This window comes from Macrotis lagotis, chromosome 1 (genome assembly GCF_037893015.1).
Source record: "Macrotis lagotis isolate mMagLag1 chromosome 1, bilby.v1.9.chrom.fasta, whole genome shotgun sequence".
NCBI lineage: Eukaryota > Metazoa > Chordata > Mammalia > Peramelemorphia > Peramelidae > Macrotis > Macrotis lagotis.
Genome location: NC_133658.1, coordinates 346,753,496 through 346,768,589, shown reverse-complemented (window position 1 = coordinate 346,768,589; position 15,094 = coordinate 346,753,496). Strand labels below are relative to the sequence as shown.

The window sequence follows — 15,094 nt, the reverse complement described above, 5'->3', positions numbered from 1 at the left end:
CTAGTCCGGTCGGGCCCCCCCTACGCGACCCTGCGTTAGGCGGAGGCCAGGAGTCGGGACCCCCGGGGCGGGGCGGCCCGCAGAAGGAACTCCTCTTCTTAGCTCTCACCTCGCACGCCCTCTAACCGCTTTCCTCGGATCCCCCTTCGGGGAGAAACTCCTAGCCTTCACTTTCCTTACCTGGCTCTCTTCTAGCTTTCCCCACCACTCGCGTCCCTTCCCGGAAGTGACGTCGGGCCAGAGCGCCGAAGCACGAGAAAGGTCCCGGGACGCGGGGAAAAAGGGACCACCTGAGACTCAATGAGCTCGCGCGCCGGGCGGGCGGTACCCGCCCCTTCCGGGAGCTCTGCCGCCGGGCCCGGCCTAGCCTCGTCCCACCTCCTCCCGCTCGGTTTCCTCTCTGGGGCCGCCTTACGGGAGGGTGGGTGAAAGTCCGGCCGAGGCGCAGCTCCGCGGCGGGCCGCCCGCCTCCGCTCCGCTCCCTTCCGGCTTTCGCGCCGGCCCTTGCCCTTTGGCCTCCCTCGCGGAGGGGTGAGAGGTCAGGTGGCCATCTTGTGGCGGCGGCGGAGGCGGCTGTTACCGAGGAGACTCGGCCGCCCCTCAGGCCTCGGCCCCTCGGCTCCCGGCCCGGCCCGGCCACGCAGTCCGCCGGTCCGTGTCCGCCCGGACCTCGCCCCGGGGCTCGCGCTCGTCGGCCGCCGCCTCTCCCTGCTCCCGCCCGGAAGCCCGCCAGCCCCCTCCCTCCCGCCACTATGTCCTCCTTCTCGGAGTCCGCGCTGGAGAAGAAACTCTCGGAGCTGAGCAACTCCCAGCAGAGCGTCCAGACCTTGTCTCTGTGGCTGATCCACCACCGCAAGCACGCGGGGCCCATCGTCTCGGTGTGGCACCGGGAGCTGCGCAAAGGTGCGTGTCCCGCGGGGGCCCCCGCCCCGCGCCCCCTCCACGTGCGCCCGCGGCCCCGGCCCCCCGCCTGGCAGCCGAAGCCGGCCTCCCGGGGCCAGCCTCGGGGCGCCCCCGCGCTGTCAGAGCCGAAGGCGGCCTCCCGGGGCCAGCCTCGGGGCGCCCCCGCGCTGTCAGAGCCGAAGGCGGCCTCCCGGGGCCAGCCAAGGGGCGCCCCCCGCCTGGCAGCCGAAGCCGGCCTCCCGGGGCCAGCCTCGGGGCGCCCCCCGCCTGGCAGCCGAAGCCGGCCTCCCGGGGCCAGCCAAGGGGCGCCCCCCGCCTGGCAGCCGAAGCCGGCCTCCCGGGGCCAGCCTCGGGGCGCCCCCCGCCTGGCAGCCGAAGCCGGCCTCCCGGGGCCAGCCAAGGGGCGCCCCCCGCCTGGCAGCCGAAGCCGGCCTCCCGGGGCCAGCCAAGGGGCGCCCCCCACCTGCATCGCGGCCTCCCCCATGGGCTGAGCGCCGTGCGAGCCCCAGGTCCGCGCCCTCGCCCCACCGCCTTTGTCCCTCCACCGATGCCGACCCCTGCTCTTCTGCGCCGCAAATCTCCAGCCACCCTGCCCTCCTCCGGGCCTTCAAGTCCATCCCCATCCCCACGCTCCTGCTGCCTTTGTCTGAATAGTTCCCAGTCCTCCGTGGACCTCCCCCCCCCCCCCCCCCCCGTCTGACTTTCCTCACCAGCCCCCAACTCCCCATGCACACCCCTGTGACTATAGCTTCTAGCCCCCCTCTACTGAATGTCCCTCCAACGACTCTCCCAACCTATTGCCCCCACTCTTCCTCACAACTTTTTCCTTTTTTGCCTTCAAGTATTCTCTCTCCGTTTAGCCCTTTAAAATAACGTCTAATTTCCACTCCTTTATGGCTGTGGATGACTCTCCAGTGGGGAGGAAGGAACCTTATTCTGACCTATTTGCCCTTTTTTGAATATCCAGCATCTTTTTGTTGGGTTGATAAAGGAACTTGCAGGCGTTGAGGTACTCCTGGAAGTAGCTAAAGTTAGATCTTTGGTGCCAGAGACTTCTTTTTGGTTGTAGTTGAGCTAGTTCACATCAGAAAAAATTTTAAAGCTACTACTCCATACAAAATACCGTGCCTTCCCTAAAACTTGAACCATCTGTAGGTGTTCTGTGATGGGTTTTGATGCTGCCTCCCCATGTTCTTCCCCACCTTTTATCATCTAGAAATGTGTGTTTCAGAGATCTCTAAATGCAACTTGCTTCCTTATAAAGTATCCTGGAAATCTTTAAAATTACTTGACCAAATTTATTGTTTTTTTCATTGTCAGAAACATTTCTCTTTATTTAGTACATACTCCTGTTTTTCTCACTTAACATTATTTTTTTCCTTTAGTTTATGCAGTCATTTCTGACCTGTAGTTTAAAATGCTCTTTAACAACTTCTTTAAAAAGTAATTATATGGGGGGCAGCTAGGTGGTGCAGTGGATAGAGCACCAGCCCTGGAGTCAGGAGTACCTGAGTTCAAATCCGGCCTCAGACACTTAATTACCTAGCCCACTTAAACCCATTGCCTTGTAAAAAAAAAATAATTATATTGCCAAAATGGATAACTTTAAGACTGTTCTCAGCATCTCAAAAGAAAGTCAAGTTTTTGTCTGCCCAACAACCAAATGAATTCATTGGGAGAGTGGGATTGGGAAGAGAGAAGAAGGGAAAAGAAAGACAGAAAGCTTAAATGATCAATTTTTTGTCTTTTGAAAAGACCCTTAATTTTTAATATCACAACAGTTGAGGGCTTTGTAGTATGTTCTTCATGTGTGTGGGACATTAAAAAAATTGTGTTACAGTAATTCCCAGGGTCTATATTTTCCTCACACATTACTTTTCTCTATGAAATCACATGGCTCCTTGCTAGGGATAAAGAATGTTGCCTGAGGAAGAGGACTGTTTCATCCAAAGTGCATCATAATAGTTTGACTGGAAGGATGATGAAAATAATTGTTATTGTAGACAGTGAAACTGTTTGATTTCTTATCCTTAGGCCTCTTATGTATCTCATAATTACAAATGTTGGAAAAATTTCATTTCATAGAGTCATAGAGCTTGAAAGGAACTCAAGTGTTCACTTGCTAATAATATCCAAAATTTTCAAAGGAGATAAAGAGAGGTTAAGTGACTTGTTCAAGATTGCAAAGGCAATCATTAAGACTTGAGATTTGAACCCAGATTTTACTCCCAATAAAACACCTTTTCCATGATGTTATTGTATTTTGTTCAAATTATTTTCTTGGCATTTGAATTCTGAGTTTTCAAACATAAGGCTTGTGAAACATATAAGTCTTTATTTAGGGAGAATTGACTGTCTTATTATTTTTTTAATTCGTTGTTGATCGATATCAATGCAAGCTTAGTGCTTATGGATTTCTCCCAGCTTTGCAAAGCAGGTGTATGAAAAGAAATACCTTCTATGGTATTCCTACCTTTGTTGTGGTAATAGACTATAGAGTAATTATTGAATCTATTTTTGTTTTTGAGTAAGCTATCCTTAAAATAATAAACTTCTTATGCATTGCTCTGACTTGTTACTGGATGATTATTGGAATTGAAAGCAGATATGTTTGTATGAGCATATGGGGGAAATATTTAAACTATTTATTTTTTTAAAAACCCAAATTTAAACTTCAGTTATTCTCAATATCTGCAATTGTAGATATATCTTATATCTTCTAAATGATGCATGGAAAAATGGAGCAAAGTTTGTAAGGTGTGTAAAGATTGAAATATAATACATTTGAGTTCAAGTACTTTGGCACTGAAAAACACTTAGTGTGTTTGGATATCTGATTAAAACTTTAGTGATGCAACTTTATGGTTGAGAAGTTATGTGCATGGAAGCCAGGCAATGCAGTAATGTTGCCCAAAGCAACTGTAACTTAGACATACTACATGAAGGTTTTATGGTTTAATATATGATAATATATAGAGTTATAGGAAATACTGTATCTACTATGTTAAAAAAAAGCAAGAATTATGGAGAGCCATAATTTTTATTTTCCTGACTTCATTTGTGTAAATTTTAAGTAATAATGTAGTAACACAGCATTATATTTTTGCATTTGAAATAAAGAATGCATCTTTTAAAGATATTTCTGTTGGATTACAGAATCAGTTGGATTACAGACTACTGACTGAAAATGTTTGGAAAAAAAAATTAGCTGTTGGTTCATGAAAAAGTTATTTTTGAAACCCAAGAACATGCTCTGATTTAATTTCTTCCCAGGTCATATAGTAATAACAATAGTTAGAAACGTTCTTCTTTGCAGTGTTTTCATGGAATTAAAAGTTTTGTTTTGCTGGATTTTGAATTCTCAGTCTTTTTCTTCAGACTTTTTCTTAAGATTGTATTTTCACATAGACTTAATTTATTTCATGAAGAAATTTAGACAGTTACTTCCTTTTTCACTAGTTTTAGGCCAACTTTGATAAAAAATATTAAGGTCTTTATTTACTTGCTGCTACATTCTATGAAATTTGTTAAATACGCAGTACTTGAATTCTTAACAAAGATATATTTGTATTCTGTTTTATTGTAATTAGGCTTTGGAAGATACCAAATAATACCATAGTTAGAATGTAAGTTAAAAGTATTTTCTTTTCTTCTTTCAGCCAAATCAAATAGAAAGCTTACGTTTTTGTACTTAGCAAATGATGTCATCCAAAACAGTAAGAGGAAGGGGCCTGAATTCACTAGGGAATTTGAATCTGTCCTCGTGGATGCTTTTTCCCATGTTGCCAGGTATGTTGTCTGCTTTTTTTCCTTCTGTAATTCTTTTGTAACTTTGTTATGAAACCTTCTACCATTTGAAAATTAAGTATTTTTCTCAGGATATTTATGGCTATAGAGGTCAAATTAATGATGTTCCCTCAAGCTAAAGCCTTAAGATCTCTCACAGCTATGTAAACATTTTAACACATTCTCATTAGAATTCAGTTCATAATACATAAAGGATACTCTTTCTTTCCCCCATTATGTAACAACCTATCCTAATAATTTTCTCAGTCATTTTACTTAGGTTTTTATTTTGCCTTTTTAGCTTGTGATCAATAATATGATAAATAGCATATTAGTTAAAATTTCCTTAAAGTTAACTCAAAGTGATAGTCCTTTGACTTATATAAACTTTTATATTTTAAGGGTTGGGTGATTGTGCTCTCATAAAAAGAAATAAGTTGTATCTCCACTTTTGCATACTTGCTCTGTTTACAGGAAACAAAGTGTAGTGTCTATTTTCTTTCAACTAAAGATACTTGTTTCCATAACATCTAAAGCAATAATTACTAATGTGCAAAACTGATATTGGATTTACTGTTGCCCTCCTAAACCTTTCCTGCTTTTTCTTTTCTGTTTTGTGTAGTGAAGTAAAGGATATTTAAAAATTATTTTAAAGGCAAAAAAAATGTTTATTGTAAGAAACTGACATTTATTAAGTTCTTACTACATAACAAGCAATTTGCCAAGCATGGAGTTGTACAGAAAGGAAAAAATAATCCCTGTCCTTTGGGAGCTTATATTCTAATGGGGAATAATATATTAAATGGGGAACAATATATTAAAAATATCTACAAATAAGATGCATATAGATGGAAGATAAGCTTACAGAGAGAAAAGGCTCTAGCTAGGGGAAGGGAATGAGAGAGATCTCGTGCAGATAGTGCAGATAGTGGATTTTAGCTGTGCTTTGAAGAAAGCCTTGGGAGTCTTAAGACATGAGGAAGAACATTCCAAGTATGAAATGGGATATTAGGAACAACAAGTAGACTGATATCTCTAGACCTCAAGTGTATACAGAAGATAGTAAAATAAAAAGACTGGGAAAACATGGAAAGGATCCAGGCCATGAAGAGCTTTAAATGTCAGCAAACAACTTTATGTTTTGATTCTGGAGATAAAAATACCACAGGATATTTTGAATCTAGAAATAATTTGATTGACTCTATAAATGCTAGAGAGAAATGTGAGAAAAGAGAATCTGGCCATTCTTAGTGAAACATTTGATCTTAAAAACCAAAACAAATCAAAACTGCTCCACCCCCCCCCCCCAAATTCCCTCCCCTTTGCCAGAAGGATAAAATCAGAAAAAAAGGAATGAGATATAATTAAAAACAAACAAAAAAGGAAATAGAAAAAATTTTGACTATATTTTAAAATAACATGTTTTTCCTCTTTTCCATAGGAAAGCTAAGTTCTGAACAGAAGACACTTAAAAAATTGAGGCTATTATTGATTTTATATGATTAAAAACTAGGTCTTTCCAATATAAATTTATGGTTGAACAGATTTGGAATGGTATATAGTAGGCCTTAAAATAAGAGAGATTGCTTTAGAAATTGAATGTTCCTCATCTTCAAACCTATATAATATACTTTAGAAGGTAGAGGCAATCCCTACAGTATTTACCTATAAGACAAATACTTCCTGTGATCAGGAAGACCAGAATTGGAAAATGGGGGGAAAAAACTTTTATAGAGAAATATTGGGAATTAAAATTTTATCTACTTTTATGATTTGAAATTCCATTTAAAAAATACAAACATTTAGTGCCTACTGTATGGGCTGGATACTATGCTAGATGTTGGGGGACTCAAGTTAACAACTAGCCAGACTTACATTCTAAAAGGGTCAAATATAACACATAAATAGATAATTGACTGCAAGATAATTTAAAGAGGGAAAGAACTTTAACAATAGGCAAGGAGGGGAAGGTTAGGAAAGGAACCTGGAACATAACAAAAAATGATTTTACAGTCCTCAGAAAGGCCATGGGTACTGGGTTAAAGTAGTCTAGAAGTTTTGTGGGAAAGTGAATCCTTTCAGTATTTCTTAGTCCCCTTTTCTGTCTGCTACTTTCAAGGGCTATCTTTGTATCCAGTGCTCTTCTTAGTTTCCCTATTGGATTCTCTTTCAAGTGTTATTAAAAATTTGAAGACATGTGGCTTTTTTAACTTAATAGTTAATTTGGATATGCCCATAATCAAGTTTAGATTGTGATTAAAAGACCACCTTTTCAGAAGACTTGCACCTTTTCAATTATATGGGTAGCCATATCTGTTCTCTTTATATAATGTCACAGAGATGGCTTTATGCTTAACAAAGACTTGATTTTTTTTAATTCAGTTGATGTTCTACATATGACTATTAATTAAAAAATACCAACAATGATAATCATTAAGCCAGTCAGAGTTAGAGATTTATGGAGTGGCATTATTTAAAATTGTAATGAAGTCTCTATGTCTGAAATACTAAAAGACATATTTGTTTTATACAAAATACAGCATTAGCTCTTAAATTACTGTAGTGCATATTATTTTGCATTTAGAGTTAAATATAGCTTTTATTTTTATCAACATTTATCATTATTTAGTTCCCTTATCTGTAAAGTGAGAAATTTAACTGGATAATCTCTAAGTTCCCTTCTAGTTCTTTATAAATATTTATTGAATATGTAAGGTTCTGGGAATACAAAGAGGCATAAAGAATGGTCCCTGTATTCATGTAGTTACAGGGGATGGGAGGTGGCGAGTATGAAGGAGAAGATGGAGAATAAACCATATTTGTAAAAGATAAATAGAATAATAAAATGTCAGAGGTGGAAGAACATTTAGTCCATTTCCCTCATTTTACAGATGAGGAAACTGAGACCCAGATGGGAAGTGGCTTATCCGAGTTTACAAAGATAGGACTCCAGCCCAGGTATTCTTTAAGATTCAGTTCAAATGCTACTTCCCGTAAGAGGCTTTTTCTGCTTCCCTCTGTTTTTAGTGCCTTCCCTTATCCTCAATCACTGTGTATTTTTTGTATATCTCTTGTATTATCTGTGAACATGTTGTTTTTCCCTTGTAGAATTTAAACTCATTAAATGAGATACTATTTTACTTTTTTTATCTCCAGTGTCTACATAGTCACTGACACACAATAGGCACTTAATAAATATTTTGTGGTTAATCAAAGTCTAGTGTTCTTGCCCCACATCTCTTGCCCACTTTACCACTTGCCCACAAAAACAATAATACTAGGTAATATATTCTAAGTGGCCTTTACAATAAATACTTTAGGAGATCAAAGGAGAGAAAACTGGACTGACATGACTAGGAAAGTCTTCAGGTCCATGTCCTCAGTTTTCAAAAGCACCAGTTTATTTTTAATATGTTTTTCACATTCACAGTTTTGCATTTTTTTTGTATCTGTTAAAATACTTTATAAGGGACTATGACTATCAATGTTGAAACCACGACTGAAATAATTATAAAATCATAGTGACCTTAAATGTTTTTCATTATTTAGCAGCTACCTTTTTAAAAAAGCCAGCATATTCTTAATTGTTTTAATTTGCTAAAGCAACATGCTTAAAGAGAGGAAAAAAGGAAACGAGTTAAACTTAAAACTGGTCCTTAAACATACCAGTTGTGTGCCCAGGCACTGTGAGGCATATGTAGTCATATCCTTATTTTATCTTTGAGGGAACTAAGGCAGACAGGTGAAGTAACTTGCCCAGGATTATATAGCTACTAAATGCCTGAGGTCAGAATTAAATTCAGGTCTTCCTGACTCCATGCCCAGCATCCTATCTACTTCACTTACCTAGCTGCCAATTAGGATTGCAAAGAGGATGCCTGAGAGGCAGTCTTGGACTCAGAAAGACCTTGCTTCAAGATCAGTTTCTGGCATGTACTAGCTTATAACCTTAGACAAGTCAATGTACTACTCAGTGATCCAGGCAAATCCAAGATTTTAAACTAGTTATAGATGAGTTGGTAGTGTTATCTTCCACTCCAAAATTTTCCTACACTCATGAAATCATAGGACAGAGTGAAAAGCAAGTACATAAAGCATTTTGGATACTTTTATAAAACTGTGGAGTTTTCAGATATTTTTAAAATATTGTTTAACTTTTTAAAATGAATGTGTGCTTTGTTTTAAAACAAAAGAAAAAAAAAGATGAGAGTCTAGTGACCAGATGAACATTAGAGGCATACAATATTGGCTAAAGCTAATATTACATTTTTATTCATTGTTTTATTCAGGGAGTAGTAAAAATATTTTCACTACCTTTAAAAATTTTGAAATTTTTGAATGCATTAGTTAAACTATTCAGAGTCATTCCTCTTCAGTATATTCTTTAAGTCCAACTGCTTAAGGATAATTTACCAGGAAATAAATTTTTTGAATGTTTTTCCCATAACCTGAAATTTATGGTTGAAAATTCAGTAGTATGATCCAAGTATATAATATCTGAGGCAAATTTTTTTTTAAAAATCATTTAAGAAGTTGAAAATTGTGGAGTCATAGGGAAGTTAACTACCTTGGGGGAAATGAATCTTTCTGGCCCATCACCTTCTCTAGTTAGCTAAGAGGTAAAACTCTTTAGTTTGTTGTAGTCTTAAAGTCACAAGATAACTTATAGTAAGCACAGTGGACAGATTATTGTGTAGTGGAAAGAGCATTGAACTAGAAATTAGGAAGACTTGGGTTTCTTTGCCAAGTTTACTGGTAATTTGAGATGTGACTGTACAAGGCATTTCTCCATTTAGCTCCCTTCCTTGTAAAAAAGAGAGTGGACTAGAGAAATCTTTAAGGTCCGTTCCAACTTGAAGATCCTATCTTTTTATGAGTTAGTTAAAATCATGCAGTGATTTAGAGTGCCTTAGGACCAGAATTGTGAACATCAGGTTCCTCCTCAGTCCCTCAGTGAATCAAAAACATTTAAGTAGCTCTGTGTCGGGCACATGGGATATAGAAACAACAAGTGAAACTGTTTCTATTCAAATGAAACTTACATTCTTATGAAGGAGGTGAGTTCCATATGCTCCTACCAGAATCAATAGAAAGAGTAGCAAAATGGAAGAAGGTGATACTTGAACTGCATCTTTAAGGGAGAGACTTATGAGGCATCAATGAAGAGGGAGTATATTCCAGGCCTGATTGATGCCTAGTACAAAGACATCAAAATGTGAGATGTAATGTTAGATATGAAGAGTAGAGAGAAGGTCAGTTTGGCTGCATCCCAGAGAGTGGGAGAAGACTTGAAGTTGGAAAGATTGATTGGGACCAGGTTGAAAGGAGCTTTAAAACCAGAGACATTTATATTTGTTTCCTAGATGCAATAGGGAGCCAGTGGGGTTTATTAATTAGAGGAGTAACATGGTCATATCTGAGCTTAAGAAAAATCACTTTAGCTCTATCAAGGATAGATTGGAGTAGGAAGAAGTTTGTGACTAGAATACCAATTAGGAGACTGTTTCAGTAATATGTTGATGAAGGCTTCAATGAAGCTAATAATGGTGTGATTAGAGAGAAGGGGTTTGATATGAGAGTTGTTGTGGAGGTAGAAACAATAAGATTTGGCAACTTAATAAGTGTGCGGGATCAGTCAGTAGGCATTAAGTTTCTATGATAGACTAGAAGGGTGGTGGCAATAATGTTGCTTTTGAGAGAAATAGAGAAGTATTTTGGGTTTGGGGTAAAAAAAAATAATGAGTTCAATTTTGAACCTCTAGAGTTTGAGTTTGATTTAGGATATTAATGATGCAGGATTGAAGCTCAGGGAAAAGATTGGAGCTGTTTATATAGAATTGTGAATCATCTGCATAGAGATGATAATTAAACCTTTAGAAGCTGCTATGGTAAGCAAGATGGAATCTTGGAAACATCATTTAGGGAGCCTGGGTAGTGGCCAGGTGGTACAGTGGATGGAGCTCTGACCTTAAGAGTCAGGAGTACAGGAGTTTGAATCTAACCTCAGATGCTTAATTGTTACTAGCTGTGTGACCTTGGACAAGTCACTTAACCCGATTGTCTTGCATCCAAGGACATCTCCAGTCATCCTGATTCATAACTGATTACTGGACCCAGATGGCTCTGGAGGAGAAAATGAGGCTGATGACTTAGCACAGTCCCCTTACTCAAATTCAGTTCACATGCTTGTCATGGCATCACCTCCCTGATGTTGTGGTCTTCTTCAAAAATGAAGGACAGACATTCTACAGAAAGAATCAAAAGAGAGGATTTAGGACATGAAAACATCTAAAGGAAAAGAATATTCAGAAGAAGAGGTAGTCAGCAATGTCATATTCATCAGAAAGGTCAAGAAGGATAAGAACTGAAAAAAGACCATTAGACTAACCACTAAATGATTGTTGATAACCTAAGAGAGAAGGGTTTCTGGTAAGTAATGAAGTCAGGTGCTAAGGTGCTCAGAATGTGTTGAAGAGGAGGAAGAAATGCCAACAGCGAAAGGGAAAGGAAGGAATATGTATTTATTAAGCTCTGACTATTCCAGGCACCGTTACAAACATCTCATTTGATCCTCACAATATCCGTATGATATGGGTGCTTTTTTCATCCCCATTTTATAATTGAGGAAACTTAGGCAGACAGATGTTTATCCAAGGTCTATCAGAGGCTAGATTGTAACTCAAGGAGTTCCCTAAACTGGGATGTTCTGTACAGGTCTAGATTAAAAACACAAGACGTAATTCACTGGAAGCTTCAATTTAAAGAGAATTTTTTCTTTTTATTTCATTTTGGGAGAAAGGCAATAAACCCCCCAAAGCTCCCTTTGAACATCTGCTGAACAGATTCAGTAGTCTCTCTTATACCTTCTATTTGTGCATTTAATCGCTTCCACTCCCGTCTTCTCCAGCAGATTTCATCCTCAGCTATCTCCTCTCTGAAACCTTTAACCTCTTTCCCCATCTATTGGTTCCTTTTGTGCTGTCTTCAAATAATGCATCTCTCCAACCCTTAAAAAACCTCTACTAGACCTGACCATTTACTCAAGATCTCATCTTATATATCTCATCTACATTGTTAGGAAGACTCTTCTTCCTGGGTCCAAATCTGGTCTCATATACTTACTAGCTGTGTGACCTTAGACAAGTCACTTAATCTTGTTTGTTTCACAGGACTGAAACAAATGAACAATAATAACAGGGATTCCCAAAAAAGTGAGATGAAGAAGTGCATTACAGAGACAAAAGGTGAAATGCCAAATTTAAGTAGCAAGGAAAAGACTAGTTAGGCATTTAGAATGTGTGAAGGGGGAGTAATATGATATAAATTTGGAAATAGAGGGTAGATCCAAATTGTGGAAAACTTTATAAGCCTGGATAGAGGATTTATGTTTAAAATACATCAGGGAGCCATAGAACAATTTTGAAAAGAAGAAGATATTGTCAGCACATGAGGAAAGTCAGGAGTATCACAGGGTGAAGGGAGAAGAGTATGTAGGAGGCAAATTAACAGTGTCAAAAACTTGAGAGAACTTAATGAAAATGAGGACTGAGAAAAGTCTTCAGCAATTTAGAGATCACTGGTAACCCTGGAAAGAACAATCCCTGTCTAATGGTGGGATCAGAAGCCAGGTAAAGGAATTGAGGAGTGGAAAATGAAAAACTGGAGGCCATATGGGCAGGTGCCTTTTTTTTTAAAGTAAATATGCCTGTGAAAGAAGAGATGTAGAATGATAATCTGATAAGGTTTTAGGAGAGTTTTTCTTTTAAAGATTTTATTTTGAGTTTTACAATTTTTCCCCTAATTTTACTTAGCCCCCCCAGAAGGCAATTTGCCAGTCTTTACATTGTTTCCATGGTATACAGTGATCCAAATTGAATGATGAGAGAGAAATCATATCCTTAAGGAAGAAACATAAAGTAAAAGAGATAGTAAGATCAGACAATAAGATATCAGGTATTTTTTTTCTAAATTAAAGTTAATAGTCCTTGGTCTATACTCCGCAGTTCTTTTTCTGGATATAGATGATATTCTCCATCACAGACAGCCCCAAATTGTCCCTGATCATTGCACTGATGGAATGAGCAAGTCCATCAAGGTTGATCATCACCCCCATGTTGCTATTAGGGTGTTCAGTGTTTTTCTGGTTCTTTTCATCTCGTTCAGCATCAGTTCATGCAAATCAGGAGGGCCTTTTTTTTAAGGTTATGGAGATAGCTAGATAATTCATTTTTGTAAAGAACAGAGGAAGGCCACTAGTTAAGAGACTTAAGATAAAAACAAAACACTGAGTGCTTGCTATGTTCTAGAGATACAAAATAAAAGCAAAAACCTCTCTGTTTTCACAGAACTTTTATTCTACTGAAAACACAAACATGAACAGCTATTGGTATTTAGAGATTAGTTAGGTATGGAATAATTTGGAAAGGACAGTATCAGCAACTGGGATGAGTTAGGAATCTGGAAAGGTCTTAACTTGAAAGTGACCCTTGAGTCTTAAAGAAAATAAAGAAGGGAGGGAAAAGTACATTTTAGATATAGGTATCACAGCTAGTTTCATGTATGAGGATCAATAAAAAGGTTAGTGTTGCTGCAGCACCCAGTACTGGATAGTGGCTGCTAGAGGCGGTCCTGGTCTCTCTGAGTGTAAGATGGAAAGAGTATAAAGAAAGGGATCTATGTTGAAGAGAAAGGTAAGGGATGAGAACATTTATCTAGTGCCTCCTGTGTTAACCATGTGATGGGTGTGGGGGGAGAAAAGGAATAGAATAGAAAAGTCAGTTGGGGTCAATTTAGGAAAAACTTTGAATACCAAACCTTGAAGTTTATATTAGAGTCACACACACTCTACATTGTACTACACCACATATTAGGAAGAAACTTTGAAGCCATGTGGAATATAAGGATGGTACATGAGAAGGAAGAGTTATGGATGACACCAAGGTTGGGAAAATGAGAATTATAAGTGGACTGATTGAAGGGATAAATTACCAAAAGAGATTGAGGTTATGGATTCAAAGGCATAGCTAAAGAGATTGGTTTTGCTAAATAGAACAAAAGATGATGTCCGTGGAGCAGGGGAATAGGAATGAATTCATTGATGATTACCTTTCTTTTTCTCAGTAAGATAGAAGTTGTGAACATCATACTAAGAGGAGAAAATCAGGCTGAAGGAGGCACTGAGGGCTTAAGGAAATTAAAGTAAGTTTGGTACAGCCATTTTGGGGAGTGTGATGATCAAGGGAAACCTGAAGAATTACCAGGTAGCAATAAAGGCCAAGGGTAGCTAGGTGTCACAGTGGATAAAGTGCTGGGCCTAAAGTCAGGGAGACTCATCTTGATGAGTTCAAAAATCCCTTAACCCTGTTTACCTCCATTTCCTTATCTGTAAAATTAGTTGTAGAAGGAAATGGCCACCATCCAGTATCTTTGCCAAGGAAACCCCAAATGTGACCAAATGAGGTCATAAAGAGTTAGGCCTGAAATAATTGTATATCAATAAGGGCTAAGTCAAGGTTAGGTAATGTATTTTCTAATGGACCAGACAGCCTGGTCCTTTTTTGAGTGGCATTCAGCAGTACCTGAATGGAAGTGAAGCAACAAATGATGCGAGTACCTCAAATGTGGATGATGCAAAACAAGTTAGCAAGAAATTCATAAAGAATGATATGTGATTGAACTAATCAGTAACTTTAGGAATAGTTGTAGAGGCTGGAGCAAGGTACTGAACTGGGAGAAGGAGAAGGTAGAAGAGACAGAAGGTTGTAATGAGAATGAAGACTATTTTAGGGGGAGTTTGGCAGAAGGAGAGAAGGGAAGATAAGAGACTGTCATTGAGAGAAGAATTTCAGAATTCAGCATCAGGTAAGTAATGATGCTTACATGGGAGGGCAAGGGCAGCTTGGTGGCACAGTGGATAGAGCATTTCCCTTGGAGTCAGGAGGACAGGGGTTCGAATCTGGCCTCAGACATTTGATCCTTATGAGCTTGGGCATGTCATTTAACCCTGATTACCTCACATCCAAGACTATCTAGTTGTACTGATTCATATCTGGCCACTGGACCCAGATGATTCTGGAGGAGAAAGTAAGACTGGTGACTTAGCACAGCACCTCCTCACTTAAATCCAATTCATGTCCTTGTCACTTTCCTGATGTTGTGACCTTTTTTCGAAAATGAAGGACAAATATATGGGATGGGCATCCTTTTGGGTAACTGAGGTGGAGCAAAAATTTAGGGCATGGGAGTTGAGCTAAAAGAATAGGGAAATTGGGTCTCTTGTTTCCATATGTTGCCTTTATGGAAGTCTTCTGTGATTGCAGGGATAAATTTGGAGGGGGGGAGTATGAATTAGATATTAGAAGGAAGAGAGGAAGAAAATGCTCTATAGATCAATAAATAGGATAAA

General features: G+C 39.5%; 2 protein-coding genes across 17 annotated transcripts in view; one reads left to right on the top strand and one right to left on the bottom strand.

The window, feature by feature from the left end:
- Window positions 1-232, bottom strand: part of TTI1 (TELO2 interacting protein 1) — a 44,416-nt gene extending 44,184 nt beyond the window's left edge. For both annotated transcript variants that reach the window (XR_012473686.1, XM_074211908.1), the window contains exon 1: window positions 181-232. The gene's annotated coding sequence lies outside the window, so the exon portion shown is untranslated. The remainder of the gene's footprint in view (window positions 1-180) is intronic.
- A 297-nt stretch (window positions 233-529) lies between these two features.
- RPRD1B (regulation of nuclear pre-mRNA domain containing 1B) overlaps window positions 530-15,094 on the top strand; it is a 119,170-nt gene continuing 104,605 nt past the window's right edge. For 10 of the 15 annotated variants that reach the window (XR_012473694.1, XR_012473693.1, XR_012473690.1 and 7 more), the window contains exons 1-3: window positions 530-903; window positions 4,563-4,692; window positions 13,810-13,887. Coding sequence is in view for 7 of the 15 variants with exons in the window: in XM_074211910.1 (XP_074068011.1) it covers window positions 753-903; window positions 4,563-4,692; window positions 13,810-13,887 (359 nt within the window). In the remaining 8 variants the exon portion in view is untranslated. Of the gene's footprint in view, window positions 904-4,562; window positions 4,693-7,580; window positions 7,648-13,809; window positions 13,888-15,094 lie in introns of those variants that run through there. The other 5 variants (XM_074211913.1, XM_074211915.1, XM_074211912.1 and 2 more) reach the window with 5 other exon arrangements.